The sequence below is a fragment of the Marmota monax genome, unplaced genomic scaffold (assembly GCF_021218885.2).
Source record: "Marmota monax isolate L192 unplaced genomic scaffold, Marmota_monax_Labrador192_F-V1.1 WCK01_AAM20220418_F8-fsc00138, whole genome shotgun sequence".
In the NCBI taxonomy this organism is placed as follows: Eukaryota; Metazoa; Chordata; class Mammalia; order Rodentia; family Sciuridae; genus Marmota; species Marmota monax.
In genome coordinates, this window is record NW_026692763.1 from 3,353,737 (window position 1) to 3,371,832 (window position 18,096).

The 18,096-nt window shown below is 39.2% G+C and overlaps 1 protein-coding gene across 2 annotated transcripts in view; it reads right to left on the reverse strand.

Annotated features, from left to right (window-relative positions):
- Positions 1 to 18,096, reverse strand: part of Ywhae (tyrosine 3-monooxygenase/tryptophan 5-monooxygenase activation protein epsilon) — a 37,320-nt gene extending 19,224 nt beyond the window's left edge. The window contains exon 1 of one of the 2 annotated variants that reach the window (XM_058580075.1): positions 17,913 to 18,096. In XM_058580075.1, coding sequence (XP_058436058.1) covers positions 17,913 to 17,976 — 64 coding nt within the window. In that variant the 5' untranslated portion in view covers positions 17,977 to 18,096. The remainder of the gene's footprint in view (positions 1 to 17,912) is intronic. The other variant, XM_046446982.2, reaches the window with a different exon arrangement.

The following is an 18,096-nucleotide window of genomic DNA, read 5'->3' on the forward strand; positions in this document are numbered from 1 at the left end:
CTTAGCCCTCCCACGTTTGGGAATTTAACCATTACTTTAGGTAGTGTACTAACAGCATTACATGAATAAGCAGCTTCTTAATACCCCCTAAATTCCTACAACCAGTACTGGGGCACTCTCAAGATTAGAGTGTCATTCTTATCCTTTTAACACCAGCAAAAGAAATAATATGAATCACAATATACCCCAAAATCTTATAGGAAAGCTCTGATTTATCCCAAACTCTAGAACCATGTCATTAAAACCTGCATTAGAGCAGGGCAGAGTGACTAAGGAGGCTGAGGCAGAAGGATCACAAGTTTGAGGACAGCATCAGCAACTTTTAGCAACTTGTGAGAGACCTCAGTGGTAAAGCTGACATAGGGTGAATAAGAGAGAGAAAGAAAGAAAACCTGAGTTAGAGTCAGGCAGTAGCACACACCTGTAATCTCAGTTGTGAGGGAGGCTAAGGTAGAGAATCACAAACTGGAGGCCAGCCTCAGCAACTTATTATTATTATTATTTTATAAAAAAGGACTGAAGATGTAGCTCAGAGGTAAAACATCCCTGGGTTCAATCCATAAGACAAACAACAAAAAAACCTTCATTAGTACAAAATTAACACCACCTATTATATTCATATAAAATTATTCAGCACAACCAGCACATCATGAAATCTTTGCTGCAAATATTTTGTCAATGTGACAAACATTTCTGGTGTCGAGGAAAATTGTTTTAAGTATCTGCAGCAGGTTTGATCATAACTTGTAGACCAGAGGACTCCCAACTCAAGCAAGTTTGGTGTATGAAGTCTGGGAACAATGAAAATACCTGCTGTATAAATTCTGAATCATCTCAAGTTAAAGAGCATATTAAATCAAACACAATAAGTCTGTTTTTTCATGGCTAACTTTCCTTCCTCCCTCTGTGACAATAATTTAGTTAGATACCTACAACATGGAGCCAGTTTATGTTACTGACAGAAGAGTCAAATGTTTCTTCACCTTGACTTTCATTAACTTTGATCCTTGATTTTGCACATTCATTCAATAACTCATTCACAAATAAAACACACCATGCTTCCTAGGTATTGCACCAAATGCTCTGATTGTATTAATGCATCCAACAGACTTTTGGAACAAGTAACAGTACTCTCTCCCCTTTTGTATGAGGAAACTAAAAAATATGGTTTTTAAACTTGTTCAAGATCACATCAGTGGAATAAAACTAGACAATCTAACCCAACTAGTGTCTTCATTTAATCACATTTGGATTTGAATTCATGTGTATGGGTATTCCATTATTTGTTCCAATAAGAACAGATGTGAGTGGCTAGAAGTAAAGCTCAGTGGCAAAACATGTGTTTAGCATGCATAGGACCCTGAGTTCAATTCCCAGTACCAAAAATAAGAAAAATGAAACATTGACTAACTGGTTTTTATATCTACCAGAGGCACAAACATTTAATATAGAAACATGTATTTTGGGGACTGAGAATGTAGCTAAGTGGTAAAGCAGTTGCCTAGAACATGCAAGACACTGGGATCAATTCCCAGTACAGTGGGAAAAAAAAAAAAAAAGTTTATTCCTGTTTATAACACATTTTTTTCTACCTAGAAATTAACCCTCTAGACCCTTATCTCCAAAAAGCTTACTCTCATGCCACTAATTTATTACTCTACATCAACATCCCAATAAAACATGATTTTCCCAGATTGTCCCTGCCAGCTAGTAAAAGTAAAAGAAAGTCTCTGGTGAGTTTTTAATTAAAGAAAGTAAAAAAAAAAAAAAAAAAAAACCTAAAAACAGTAGCACACGCCTATAATGCCAGCTACTTGAGAAGGTGAGGAAGGAGGATCACAATTCTCCACAACAACCTGGGCAACTTAGCAAGACTCAAAACTTAAGGGCTTGGAGTGTAGCTCAGTAGCAAAGCACTTACCTATCATGGAGGAGGCCCTGGGTTCAATTCCCAGTATCAATCACAAAAACAAAAAAATAAAAAATGGGGCATCAAACTGACAAGTTATCAAAAAACTCAACTCTACAGTTTCTAATGAGATTTAGGTCAGGATGGAAGCAAACAGTTCAGAATCAGTGATGGGAAAAAACAGCACCCTTTGTACTGGTTTACAGAATTAATTACCTCATACCAAAGCCTACAGGGTCATAACCCATCTTCTCCCAATGTGGGAAAAAAAAGTGTCCAGTATTAGAACTACAAATCCTAATTTTAAATAAAGAAAACTGAAGCGAAGGGTAATCTGCTTTAAGTCACAAAACAGCAAAACAAAAATCCAAACCTAGACAATGTAACTTAAGCACCTGGAACCTAATCACCACTCTGACTTTCTGAACCAAGTATTTGTTATGGTTTGAATGAGAGAGGTTTCCCAACACCTGTAATCCTGGAGGCGTAGGTAGCTGAGACAGGAGGATCCTGAGATCAAAGCCAGCCTCAGCAATGGTGATATACTAATAAGTAACTCAGTGAGGCCCTGTCTCTAAATAAAATACAAAATAGGGCTGGAAATGTGGCTCACTGGCCAAGTGTCCCTGAGTTCAATCCCAAGTACAAAAGAAAGGAAGGAAATTTGTCACTCAAGGTTCTAAAGAGCTGTTTGGTTTTTAAGTTAACTGGCCAATGACCCCTTGCAGAGGAAACTACTCATCCCAGCCCTCTGGATCAAATTTAAAAGTCTTACTATGTGAAGCCTTCTTGCACTCTCATCTAGGTTCACACTTCAGTATTGAGGATTATTACTATTTGTCTTCTGATCAAATATTACCTTTCTACAAAGGCATGAACTATATCTTCATCCCTACATTCCCAGAAGAACATAATATCTAATTACAGAAAAGGCACACAAGGGGTTGGGGTTGTGGCTCAGAGGTAGAGCACTTGCCTTCCTTGTGTGAGGCACTGGGTTGGATCCTCAGCACCACATAAAAAAATAAAGATATTATGTCCACCTATAACAAAAAAATAAACATTAAAAAAAGACACAAATATTTGATGAAAGAATTAAGAGGCTAGATGAATGTGTTAGAAATGGAATATATTTTAAGCCAGATGCAGAGATGAACACCTGTTATTTGGGAAACTGAGGCAGGAGGATTGCAAATTCAAGGCCAGCCCGGCAACTTAATGAAAACCTGTCTCAAAAAAAAAAAAAAAAAGCTGGGACACAACACAGCTTACTGGCAAAACACCCATGTATTCAATCCCCAGTGCCCCCCCCACACACAAAAATTAAAACACATGCACATTTATTTATTAAACTGACCTATATGTCCTAAAGTAAAACCTCTGTAAGGATCTCTCCACACAAAAACAGAATTCTGATACTTTCTAGGCAATTTCAACAGACCCTACTTCTACAGTCCATTATTATTTTATGGGAAATTTAGTTGTATCTGACCCTAAAATCTCTAAGACCCTAAAACTCATTTGGAGGGTTGAGGTCTATTCATCAACTATGTGTTACAGTAAAATTTAATATATGTGTCCTATGTTACCAGTTTAGCAAAAGTGCCTAGAGTCATAATATTTCCAATTAACATGGGGTTATCACATCTACAAAGACATTATACAAAACATCTACTATTACATAAATCTTAAATCCTATACATGGAGTAACTAAAAGAAAACCAAGAAGATTTCCCAGAAGAAGAAATTAAGACATTCTGAGATATTCTGAGACCTAATAAGTATATATCTAGAAACTTGCTGATTTTTCTAATATCGTATCAAAAAAAATAAGACTGTGTAGGGTTACAACTTGTCTTCACACAGAAGAGTGGCTACAGTAAAAAGGGAGAGAGAGACATGAATAAGCCCATCAACAATATCGAAAAGAGACAAAATGAGCTGGGCATGCTAGTGCAGCAATTGGGGAGGCTGATTTCAAGTTTGAGGTCATCCTTAGCAACTTAGTGAGGCTGTGCCTCAAAATAAAAAAGAAGAAGGGCTACAGATGTGACTCATTGGGTAAGTATTCTTGGGTTCAATCCCCAGTACCCCAAAATGAAACAGTTTCCTTAACTATTATGTCAAATGGAAAGAACTCAAAATTACTTTAGGGATGGTGCATTAACTCTGGGGGCCAGAGATATAGCTCATTTGGTAGAGCGCTTGCCTCCCATGCATAAGGCCCTGGGTTCAATACCCAGCACGGCCCCCACCCCACCCTGCAAAAAAAAAAAAAAAAAAAAAAAAAAAGGATGGTACAGAACTATCATGGGAAGAGCCAGGGAAAATAGCAGAATACCACTGGGCATAGTGAGGCACTCCTGTAATCCCAGCAATTAGGAAGGCTGAGGCAGGAAAATTACCAAGTTAGAGGTCAGTTCAAAGCTTTTAGCAATTTAACAAGACCCTGTCTCAAAAAATCAAAAGGACTGGGGATATAGCTCAGTGATAAAGGGTCCCTGGGTTAAATCTCCAGTACCAAATTAAAAAAAAAAAAAAATTAAATCTCTGTAAATTGTAGAACTGTAAAATTCACCACTTCACAAAAATCACCTCAGAGCCACCTATAAACCCAGCAGTTTGGGAAATGAAAGCAGGAGATCACAAGTTCAAGGTCAGCCTCAGTAACTTAGCAAGGTACTAGGCAATTTTTTTTAATATTTAATTTTTTAATTATAGTTGGACACAATACATTCTATTTTGTTTATTTATTTTTATGTGGTTCTGAGGATCAAACCCAGGACCCCGCACTAGCACTCTACCACTGAGCCACAACCCCAGCCCCAGTCCTAAGCAATTTAACAGGACCCTTCCTCTAAATAAAATATAAAAAAGGGCCGGTGATGTTGCTCAGTGGCTATGAGTCCCTGGATTCAATCCAGGTACAAAAAAATAAATAAAAACCATCTGGGTAAAAACCCAACCACATCAGTTTACGGCTATCTGAAATTGTAACTTTTAAAATCTAGCCTGGGGTTGTGGCTCAGTGGTAGAGCACTCGCCTGGCACATGTGAGGCACTGGGTTCAATCCTCAGCACCACATAAAAATAAAGATATTGTGTCCATATACAACCTAAAAAAAAAAAAACCCCTACTATATTACATGCACATGATAACGGAAGGAGTGTATCCCAAAGAAAAAAATAATTTAAAAGTAACTCAATGAAACAGAAGCTCTACAAAGAGTTAAGTAAATCCATTGTTGAAATAGAAATGTCAGCATTAAGACCTTCACTTTTAATAATGTCAGGTATAATTAGAAGAAATTAAAGTCATTGTCATTCCCTCACAGTTTCCTTTATATCATGATGGTTACTACTTTTTAGATGCTTCACAAAATTAGCCTCAAAATATTATAAACATACATGAATGAACTGCACATGTGGTGTGACTGTACAAAGTGTATAACCAGAGAAATGAAAAGTTGTGCTTCATTTGTGTACAACTAATCAAAATGCATTCTATCAGATATAACTAATTAGAACCCCCAAAACTTGTATATATAAACAGAAAAAAAATTCCACAAGAGAAAGCTATTCTTCAAGTAGAAAAGAACAAGAGGAAGGAGATAAAATAAAAGCATTTTTCAAGTTGCTGCATAATGAAGAAAAAAGGATTTGGTCCTTTGATGGAAATGAGAGATAAAGTGGGAGTAGAAGGAATATCAGTAGTCTACATTTTAGAAATACTTCAGGTTTAAGCTTATCAGAGAAAACCTGTTAACATTGAGAGCTTAAAATCACTGGATGAAGAGGAAACACTTTTTACACCGTAGAAAAAATGTTTCAGAGAAAAAAGGCACAACAGATAAGAAAATATGATCTATCATGGGGACAGGGGAGATCCCAAATGACATAAAAACCAAATCGGTGCTAAAAACAACATTGGGAGGAATGCCTATATTGAAGACCAAGGGAATATTAAAACACCAAAGATGAAAGAGCTCAGATGGACAGAGAACTCCATGAACCAATACCTTCCTTAAAGTCACAAGTTTCAAAGTAAGTGGTTTAGAAAGGGATACAAAGGATCTCCACCAGAGAACTAGGCTGCACCAGGGGAGTTTATGATTCACTCAGAAGCCATGAAATACAAACGTCCTTTATATAGCATGCACATATTTAACGTACCAGCCAAAGAATTGTATTCATTCTTAAGAGAAACTGGCACATAATTTTGGAACAGCTTTGCCTCCCCTAAGATTCTATAAGGCAAAGAAGCCTGGATGTATTATACTTGGAATCTCAAAATTGAGAGCATAAGAGACAGTAAACATGTTTTTAACATTTCTAAACTGATAATTCAGGTTGGGGATATGTCCCATTGGTAAAGCATTTGCTCAGCCTCACATGTCTAAAGTGCTCTACCACTTTTTATGTGTAAGACCCTAGGTTAATTCCTACAGGGGTGGGGGGTGCGGGTGGGGGTGGACTCAAAGTTCTGATTTGCAAATAAGAATTCTATATTTCCCCCAATAGGGGAACTGAATTTCAGACCACTGAATTCTGAACACAACTAAGGCTTATTTCTTCCTCAACATGTCTGAGGGTCCACCATTTTGCAGCTATAGTTGTACCACCTGCTACTTGAAGACACCCTGGTCAAAAAACCAAAAGAACACAGAATAACCAGGAGACTTTCAACCACTTTTGCATACACTTCCTGCTCATATTTTACTAGCCAAACACTCACATGCTCCTGTCAATTAAGTAAAAGAGGCTGGGAATTGGGGACACTACAATGTTGCCATGTGCCCCCTCAAAAGCCAATTAAACCATACTTTAAAAGTTTGTGAGTTGGGCATGGTGGTAGGTGTTTGCAATCCCAGCTACTCAGGAGGCTGAGGCACACAAATCTCAAATTGTAGGACAGTCTGAGCAATTTATGAGACCCTGTTTCAAAAAAAAAACAAAATAAAAAGAGGGCTTGGGCACATATCCAGACTTGATACAAGGACCTCTAAAATAGCTGCCAATCAAATAGTCTCCTATCTCTTTATAAGTCATACAAAAGTAAAACATCTCAACAGTACTACTAATGCACCAAAATTCTTTCAGCTCTTAAAACAGTGGAAAGAAAATTGGGAAACACTGTGTAGTTGTAACAAAAAAGGATAACAGGTAAAAGGATCAAAGAGAAATGTTGGCACCATTAAAAAAATGAAAGATCAAGGTCACAAGAGCAAACAGAGGGGCATACCCCAAGGTGACATTTTCCAGCTCACGTCCTAATCCCCCAATAAAACAAATTATCTCTCACACACATATACACGTGTAAGCAAGCAGCAGTATGATGATAAAGGTGACCAGTTATTAGTCTAGGTAAGAAAGACAGTAAACCAGGTAAGGTAGTGCATATCCTAATCCCTACAACCCTGGAAGCTGAGCAAACATTGCAAGATCAGCCTCAGCAACTTAGTGAGGATGTAAGCAATTTAGAGACGCTGTTTCAAAATAAAAAATAAAAAGGACTGGGGATATAGCTCAATGGCAAAGCTACCCTGCGTTCAACCCCTAGAGAGAGGAGAGAGGAGAGAGGGGAGGAGAGGAGAGGAGGGAGAGGAGAGAGGGGAGGGGAGGGGAGGGGGAGAGAGGTAGGGGAGGGGAGGAGAGAGAAGAGGGAGGAGGGAGAGGAGGGAGAGAGGGAGGAGGGAGAGGGGAGAAAACAATATTAACTATTTTAGAGGAAAGCCCTGTGCTCGTTCCCCCACATCCCTGAAAATTATTTATAAAATTGAGGGTGTCAGGGTTGGGGCTGTAGTTCGGTGACAAAGCACTTGCCTTTAATTTTTTGGGTCATTTATTTTCTTAGTCTCTACTTTTTATCTCTAACTTCTGTTGGAGCCTCAACTTTTTGGTTCTACTGCGGCCAACTAGCTCCCTTGCAGGCAGTATTCCTGCATGTGTGAGGCACTGGGTTAGATTCTCAGCACTGTAAATAAATAAATAAAGGATCATGCTGCTGCACTGCTAAGTTCCAAATCTTTTTTTTTTTTTTTGGTTGTAGATGGACACAATACCTTTATTTATTTTTTATGTGGGGCTGAGGATCCAACACAATGCCTCACATGTGCTAGGCAAGCCCTCTACCACTGAGCTACACCCCCAGTCCATAAGTTCCAAATCTTATCCAGTCTTTTATAAAACTTTAATCCTGTATATTTCAGAGTTAACAGTGATATTTTCTTTAGCTCATCAATTTTCTATTTTTTTGCGCTCCTAGGTGATTTGACCTTGAACTCCTGGATTCAAGTGATCCTCCCACCTCAGTCTCCCAAACAGCTGGGATTACAGGTTTGCACCATCAGCTCAAATGCTAAAACTTTAAAAACACAATAGTCTACTAGCCAGGGATGGTGGCACATGCCTGTAACCTCAAAAACTGGGGAGAATGAGGCAAGAGGATCCCAAGTTCAAAGTCAGCCTCAGCAATTTAGAAAGCAATTTATCGAGATCCTGCCTCAAAAAATAAAATAGCTCAGTGGTTGAGAGCCCCTGGGTTGAATCCCCAGTACAAAGAAAAGGGGGGAAAATATCCTACAATATTTTTCTTTATTGCAAAGTCTGGTGCTGGGTATTTTTTTTTTTTAAAGAGAGAGAGAGAGAATTTTTAAATATTTATTTATTTTTTAGTTTTTGGCGGACACAATATCTTTGTTTGTATGTGGTGCTGAGGATCAAACCCAGGCCACACGCATGCCAGGCGAGTGCGCTACCGCTTGAGCCACATCCCCAGCCCCTGGTGCTAGGTATTGAATCACACTAGCTAGGAAAGCACTACTACCAATGAGCTACCCCCAGACAGCCCAACATGGATTTCTGTTTTTGTACTGTGTATTTAACCCAGGAGTGCTCAGCCACAAATTTAATTTTTTTTTTTAATTTTGAGACAGAGTCTCACTAATTTGTTTAAGGCCTTGCTAAGTAACTAAGGCTGCTCTTGAATTTGCAACCCTCCTGCCTCAGCCTCCCTAGTGGCTAGGATTACAGGCATGCACCACCACCATACCCAGCTCTGCTGCTGCCACCTCCACCCACCCACACCATTTTTTAGGAGAGGGTCCCAATAAATTGCCTAAACTGGCCTGGAACTTGGAATCTTCCTGCCCAGTCTCCTTAGTAGCTGGAAATACAATTGTGCACCACCATGCCCAGTACAGCTCAATAATCTTAATACCAATAATACATTCCCTAAAAAGAGGACAATGTAAATTGTTTAGCCTTAAAAGACCTTCCTTCCCTGACCGTCCACAATCTCCTACCAAGATTCTACAATTTGGGGTGGGGGTAGGGGAATCCCTCTTACTCCACTGAAACAGATATATCCTCTCAGAATTTAAGGGAATACTGCCTGCCAGGAAGCTAGTTGGCCGCAGTAGAACCAAAAAGTTGAGGCTCCAACAGAAGTTAGAGATAAAAAGTAAAGACTAAGAAAATAAATGACCCAAAAAATTAAAGTATGGAGAAGAGGAGGAGAGCAAAGTCAACTTTTTTTTCATCATTTTTATTGAATTACATCATCAAAAGGTAGGTTATCAGAGTTGGGCATGGTGGCACAATCCCAGCAATTTGGGAGGCAGAAGCAGAAGATCTCAAGCATAAGGTCAGCCTCAGCAACTTAAGAACATGTCTTGAAATTTTTTTAAGGGGAAGGGGATCTGGGGATGTAGTTCAGTGGTAAAGCACCCCTGGGTTCATTTCCCAGTACCACCTCTGCCTCAAAAAAGAGAAAAAAAAAGTTATCTTCTAATATGATCCTAGTAGTTCAGTACCAAAATCAATTATTTGACTTTTCACAACGGATAAAAATGTTTCATAAGGGGTTGTAGCTCAGTGGCAGAGAGTTTGTCTCGCTTGAGTGTAGCACTGGGTTCGATCCTCAGCACCACATAAAAATAATACAACTAAAGATATATATATATTAAAAAAATACAAGTATTATGTTTTGCAATTTCAGTATTTTCTAACAACCCTGTTAATAGACAATGCAGACATTAATCTCCATTCTACAGATGAGGAATCTAATAATTCCAATATTTTTGCATTTTACCATATCTGCCAAAATATGAAAGGCATAATTCCTTATTCAAATATAATGTCTCCTCCAAATACTGTATGCAAACGAAGAATTAAACATACTTCATATTGCTTTATATAAAATGCTGACTTAATTATAAATCAAGACTTTCTATGACAGATTTGCAGTTTCTTTCTATTTAAATATTTTTGTAGTTGTAGATGGACACAACATCTTTATTTTATTTATTTTTATGTGGGCTGAGGATGAACCCCAGCGCCTTACACTTGCTAGGCAAGCATACTACCCACTGAGCCAAAATCCCAGCCAGATTTGCTGTTTCTGAAGATCACTTGAAAATGCTGTTGAAGATCACTTGAAAAGCAATAAATTCAAGATTAAATTTCAAAAACCATAAACCAGGGGCTGGGAAAAAAAGCCTGGTGGTAGAGTGCTTGCTTAGGATGTGGAGAGAGGCCTTGGATTCAAACCCCAGCACTGCAAAAAAGGAAAAAGATAAACCAGGTACGTTTTCTGAACTGTATAGGATTCATTGTTCTAGACAGAACAGTCTCAAAATAAAAAGGGCTGGAAATATGATTAGTGGTTATGCGACCCTAGGTTCAATTCCCAGTACCCAAAAATAAAAACAAGGGGCTGGGGATATAGCTCAGTTGGTAGAGTGCTTGCCTTGCATACTAGGTTCAATCCCCAGCACCACAAGGAAAAAAAAAATGTGGAGAAAAAGTTCTGATCTTAGCATGTTTGCTAACATCTGGATCTATTACATTCTAAACACAAAACTAGTAGTTATAAAGAAACCACCAATTTGACTTTGACACCATCAGACTGACTGGTTGTATGCCAGCCAGTAAGTTCTATTTTCAGCCACCACCATATCTTTGACTTTTTCCATTCCCCTTCTGATGGGTAAAGGGACAAAGGAAATCTTCCACTTTTCCTTTATCTTGTGTTATGCTAAATGCTAATCTTATTTGAAAAAGAAAAAAAAAAAAAAACTTCTGGGGATGAAGAGCTAATATGTTAAAGAGATGAACAAAGTTTAGGAAATCTGTCTGATTATGAGAAAACTAGCGTAAGAAAACAAATGGCAATAAGTAGGATGACTTAGGGCAAGTTTGTGGCCCAGGATGATCCCAGTTTTTATGCCAGCTTTTCCAGAACAATTATGAATTAGTATCCCCTCTTTTCAAAGTGTTCTGATTTGGAAGGTAAATTAATTAATTGTGCATTATTAGTTGGTACTATTTAGTATATTTAGATGAGCTTCTGAAACTGTTCCTAGGGGTGTGATTAAACACGCACATTTGGTTAATGAGGTCAAACCACAATATTATATTGACAAGTATTTAATTGTATCCAAGTGCTAAATGCTCATTTCAAAAACATTAATAATTTTTTTGGGGGGTAGGGGCAGTTTACTGGAGATTTAACACAGGGGTGTTTTTTAGGGCTGGGATTATGGCTCAGTGGTAGAGCGCTTGCCTAGCATGTATGTGTGAGGCACTGGGTTGTATTCTCAGCACCACATACCAATAAATTTTTTTTTAAAATTCATCAACGAATAAAAATGTTAAAAAAAGAATAATGATTTTAGACAGGCACACACCAGACTTGACTTGGTAGGCTGAAGCAGGACGACCTCAAGTTTGAGGTCAACCTAAGCAACTTAGTAAGACCCTGTCTTAAAAATGTTAAAAAAAAAAAAAAAAAAAAATGCAAAGAACTGAAGACAGAGCTTAGTTGTACAAGAGTTCATTTCCTACTAACCCCTTCCACCAAAACACCATTTGTTGCTATTCCTCACTGTTCCTTAATGGACTGTTTTACAGAGCTACACAACTTGCAACGACATTTATGAATCATACATATGCCAATGGTATCCCGTCCTCAAAGTTCCGGCATCTTTTAAAAGTATTTGCTAATATAAAACAAAAACTCCGGCTGGGGCTGTAGTTCAGAGGCAAAATGCTCACCTAGCATGTGTTCAATCCTCAGCACCACATAAAAATAAATAAATAAGTAAAGATATTGGGTACAACTACAACTAAAAAATAAATTAAAATAAATAAATAAATAAAACGAAAAACTCATGCCATCAGCCATATTCTAATATAAACACCACGATAAACTATGGTTTTTAAGAAAGGTAGGGGTTATGGAACCTGCATGTGAACACACACATTCTCTTCGGAATAGATTTTTTTTTTCTTTTTCTTTTTTTTTGGGGGGGGGGTGCTGGGGACTGAACTCAGGGCTATGTGCACATGAGGAAAGCACTCTACCAACTGAGCTATATCCCCAGCCCCTCTGGGATAGAATTTTAAGTTCTCAAAGACAGCACACTTTCTTTAGAAAAGTGTGACAATATTTTATCTATAATTACAGTGGATACTAGACAAGTCATAAACATAAAGACGCTAGTTGAGGTAATCACTAAATGAACATAACCCATTTTGCTCCCAAAAGGCTTACTTGGTTACTAACAGAACTTTTATCAGTGGGTAAAGAGAAAGAGTGCTGGTCTGAAGGTCAGCAGACAAATTCTGACTTTACCATTTAATAGTTGCCAACAGAAAAATCTTTGATATGGTTTCAAATTCAATTTCCTGAACCATAAAAGGAAAGTAACAACTCTACCTTAGTTCAATATTGTTACATGAATTAAGTAAAAACTTTCTGAAAATGGTCTGTGAGTTATGATGCTCTATATAAATGTGATATTTATGCAGGCACAGTGGTACATGTCAGTAATCTGAGTGACTCAGGAAGATCTCAAGTTTGAGGACAGCCTCAGCAACATGGCAAGACCCAGTCTCAAAAAATAAATAAAGGAGGCTGGGGTTGTGGCTCAGTGGTAGAGAGCTTGCCTCGCATGCATAAAGCACTGGGTTCAATTCTCAAAACCACATAGAGATAAATGAATAAAATAAAGGTCTATCAACAACTAAAAAAAAAAAAAATTAAAAAGAAATAAAGGCGGGATGTGACTCAGTGGTAGAGTGTCTGCTACCACGTGCAAGACACTGGATTCCATTTTCAGCACTGCATAAAATAAGCTAAAAAATATTTTAATATATTTTTTTTTGGTACTGAGGATTGAACTCAACAACTGAGCCATAACCCCAGTCCATTTTTGTATTTTATTTAGAGACGGGGTCTCACTGAGTTGCTTACCACCTCACCATTGCTGTGGCTGGCTTTGAACATTTGCTCCTCCCAAGCCGCTGGGATTACAGGCATGCGCCACTGTGCCTAGCTAATAAATTAAAAATTTATAAGGGCTGGGGATATGATTCAGTGGTAAAGCATACCTGGGTTAAACCCCTAGTACAAAAATAAAATAGTATTTAATAAATACAACATAAAAGTTTTAAAATTTAGCCATTATCTTATGCCTGTCAGTTTGTGTATACACATGTACTTCATTTTCTTCCCTGCAAAGTTAGTATTTTAGTCTTTTCCAAATTCATACTTCAGATCACCTTCTGAAAGTATTAAAGCAAATTTATAAAATTAGATACATTAATTTACTGGGCTGAAATTTCACTTACCAGAATCAGTTTAAAGACAAGAAACTTTAAAATTATTTCGTAGGGCTGGGGATGGATGTAGCTCAATGGCAGAGTGCTTGCCTGAAGTGTGCAAGGCCCTGGGTTCAATCCCTACAACTGCTTAAATAAATAGTAATGCTATTCCTTTGACCAAGTTATAAAACAATTATGAAAAGTCCATTTATATGGATTTTCAATGTTTGCTTGCACTTAACTGATTCCAAAATTTGCTCAGCTTAAATACTTGTCATAAATGTTCTTCCTGTACCAGGGTTCAAATTCAGACCATTTTATAGGAAGATTAAGAGTAATTACAGTATTTAAAATGTACTCATCCACCTTGAATTGTAATGTTTAATGATTTCATTATAATTCAAAATTGTGTAAACCAGAATAAAAATGAAGCGTGCATGATGCTGTATAAAGATCTAGAGTACAGGGGCTGGGGTTGTGGCTCAGTTGTAGAGTGCTCACCTTAGCATGCCTAAGGCACTAGGTTCAATCCTCAGCACCATATAAAAATAAAAAAAATAAAGGCATTCTGTCCATCTACAACTACAAAAAAAAAAAATCTAAAGTACACAGAAGAGCAACCCTTCTACATAGTCTAAAAACACCTATAGAAGGGATTCTTAAAATTGTGTTATCAATTATTATGCAGTTAGGCAGGAGGAAAAATAAAATTTATTCAATATAGCTCATTAACTGAAATAGCAATAAAAAATTATTACTGGCCTATATTCAAAGAATTGGTAGTCCAAATGGTTTTTAAACACTATTTTTTCCCTAACAAGACATTTATTAAGGAGTTCATTCAAAACATGCCCCCCATTTTGCACCCACCAGCAGAATAAGCTGTTAAGGCTTTGGGGTTCTCACTTTCTTTTTTTTTTTTAGTTGTAGGTGGACACAATACCTTCATTTTATTTTATTTGTATGTGATGCTGAGGATCAAAACCAGGGCCTCACATATGCTTAGGCAACGCTCTACTGCTGAGCCACAACCCTACAACCCAATCCCTGAGGCTTTGAGCCACAACCCCACAACCCAAGCCCTGAGGCTTTAGGGTTCTTACAACTCAAAAGTTTCTCAGAACAGACTCATTCTGGTGTTGATATATTCAGTGAGCCAAAAATGACTATCAAAACCTCCACCAAGCTGTGCGCACTAGCATACAACTGAAATCCCTGCAGGTCAGGAGGCTGAGGCAGGAGGAGCTGGAGTTCAAAGCTAGCCTCAGCAAAAGTGAGGCGCTAAGCAACTCAGTAAGACCCTGTCTCTAAATAAAATACCAAATAGGGCTGGGGATGTGGTTCAGTGGCCAAGTGCCCCCGAAGTTCAATCCTAGGACCCCTGTTTCAAAAAACCCCAACACCCAATCTTGACAAGTGAAGATAGGTGAGGGACGGACAAGAACAGCAACTGCCATACAAGCCCAAAAATAGTGTATGTGAATATCTTTACTCCCTTTTCCCCTGCCAAAAATGAAGGAAGTATTCATTTTCCCCCTCTATTGTCCTTACTTTCCTATAATAGTATGTTTCATATATAGGAAGGCAAGGCAAGATTGGTTTCTGGAGATAAGAGACTTGCTTAACGTGGCTACAAATGATTCAAAAAACTATTTCTTAAGGACTACTGACTTATAAGGGAGGGGATGTTAGATTTAATCAAAGCCCTAGCCCCAAACTTCAATATCATTTATATGCAATCCTAAAATCATTTCATTCCTGAATACAGCTTAGCTTTTTCTGGAGTACCATTAGTTAATCTATTAATTTCAATTCTCCATAAAAATTTCAATTCTCCAGGTTAGAATTAAATGAGAATGAAGTTTAAGCACTAGGTTCTACAAGATGCAAAATAATAAAAGATAAGCCTAGGGCAGTAACAAAGGGAAGGGGCTAATGGAGAACCAACATTTATAACCAAGTACCCAAAATCTAAATTATTACAATGCACTCTCACTCCCCACACCTGATAAGTTCTGTAGTAGCTAGTTATTAGTACCCCTTCAAACAAAATAAATTATTGCAGTCAATCAAGTAGTGGACAGGGGCCGATTTCCAGTGACTGTCTTCCTCTACTACTTTTCCACTGAATCCCTTCCTTACGCCCTAAGTCACAGGAGTACCTTGTAAACCCTATATATCCTATTTTCTCTTCCCTGTTTAAACCCTGATAGGAACAAAACAAATATCTGGCTTTATCTTAAGAGTAGAATCCTATGAAGAGCTTTGGTCAAAAATACTCAGCACTCAAATCACAAAAATGATGATCATTAAATCTGTCATTTATTTAGAAGCTACTATTATCATGGGCTTCCAAATCAGTTTTTTAAAGGAGTTAAAAAAAAATAAATAGTGGAGGGGAAAAAAGAAACTTCTCCTACCTGCTTTTCGGTTACTATATCAAGTTTATTCAGAGCCTAAATCCCCCAAAATCAGAAATTGTGCAAATATAACTTCAAGTTTCCTCCCAAGGGCAGGAGATTATCAAGGGAACCTATGTGCAGCATGGGGGGGGGGGGGCAGTGGGACTTCCATACAAGCACACCTACACTTGTTTGATTTTTAAACACTTTGAAATAAAGACAAAGCTGACCTTGAGCTGTACTTCCCCATCTTATTCCCCTCCTCCTGCCAACAGGGACTTGTTCAATATAAACAGCAATTTAAAAATCCACAACACAAAATTTCAATCAGCTAACTTTCCTAAATTTGAGTTTTGGACCTTTTCTCCTTTTCAAATTCCAGAACGCTAATTTCTGATGATATACACCTGGACTGACCCTAAAGTTATTCACATGACCAAATTGGCATTCAAAGGGGAGGCACTACATAATATTTTGAAAAGTGTAAAGTGGCTTAAATATTAAGAAAACCCTAAGAATAAACGGTTCATCCCACCTCTCCTCACAAAAGCATTAAAACCCGTAGCCACACTTTTTTTCTTTTACCTTTTTTAGTGCTAGTTTAACAGAGGTGGGGATAACTCAAGTATCTAGATCCCAAACGTAGTGGACCATTGGGAGGTGGGATTAAAAAATAAAACTGCTATAACTGAGTAGACAGACACAATAAAGTTCTAAAACAGGACGGAAAAAAAAAAAATCAAATGAATAGGGGGGTGGGGGTGTTAGCTCAGTGGTAGAGAATGCTGGGTTTGATTCCCAGCACCAACCCTCTCAAAACCAAATGAACAAAGAAATTTGTGGGTAAAATCACGTACTTAAAATGAAAACAAGAAAATAGTAGGATCTCCTACATTCATAATCCCAAACCCCAAACCTCAGCTGACTGCCTGGAATACGTTAAGATCCCAACACGAAGTAGGAACACGCATTCCAAACCTGGGGAGTCAACCAAAATCCAATTACAGAACATTATTTGAAATAACGTTATTTCTCCACAGGTCTTTCCATGTGTCATAATGGTGCGTACAGTTAAGTCAACATTTTTACAAATGGGTAGACGGAGGCACGGGCGTTACAAAGGCTAGAACTAAGAAGTCATGGTCCCCTTGTCTCCTGTTCTATCCATCAGAACCTAGTGCTCATCAAGCCTGAAAAATACTACAGAAACTTCGGCCTCTGCCATTTAGTCCGAGGGAAGGGTGCACGAGTGAGGTTTTTCAGGACATCTCCCAAAAGCCGAGGCTGAAAAGCCCAAAACCCCACACTGCAAGGTGTGCCGGCCTAAGGCAAGAAATCGGATTGCACCATCTCGGTTGCCTCCACCCAAGGATGATCTGCTGTGATTCCCACTCTCCCACAAGACTACCCACCACAGTAAGCCTAAAGAAGCCCTCCGCTCGGAAGGATTCTCCTTTGTGAGACTCCACAGCCGCCGCCCCACACTGGGCCTCCGGGGAAAAGCCACCGCCCCCACCCGCCATATTTCCCTGAAAGGCGCCCGCGCTACAGCTCCCAGTCTCCGCTCTCTCCCCCATGTGGCGGGTGTTTCTTCCCCCTTCATCCCACCCAATTGTTCATCATATCTCAAGGCTGTCCCAGAAGCTCCCTTGGGGATTGCTCGCCCGGAGACAGCACCCGCCATCTCCTCCCCCTCCCCCGCCCGGGGACTCGCCCTCCCCCCCCAGCCGCCATTTTACAACCAACACCTCCACCCTATCACCTCGGCCTCCCACCTCAAGAGTGTCTGCAGCTGAGGACACAGACGGGGTCAAGTCCCTGGGCCTGGGGCCTCCCATAGCTCCAGGAGCGCACAGGCCATTTCCTACTTCCCGAATCCACGTCCCCAGGCCAAGCTCGGAGACGATGCCGCCATTTTGTCTCCTGTTCCCGGCCTCTGTGGGCGGCGGCAGAGGGTCCGAGAATTCCAGTTCCCCGTTGCCCCCCCAACTCACCGTCGTATCGCTCAGCCTGCTCGGCCAGCTTCGCCTGATACACCAGATCCTCCCGATCATCCATAGCGGCAGCGGCTCCGGAAGGGTCTGCGCGACGGATGGAAGCGGATAGCGTCTCCGACTCTCTCTGCCTCTCGCTCCGCGTCCGGGCAGCAAAAAATGGCGGCGCCTCAATCCGGGACTT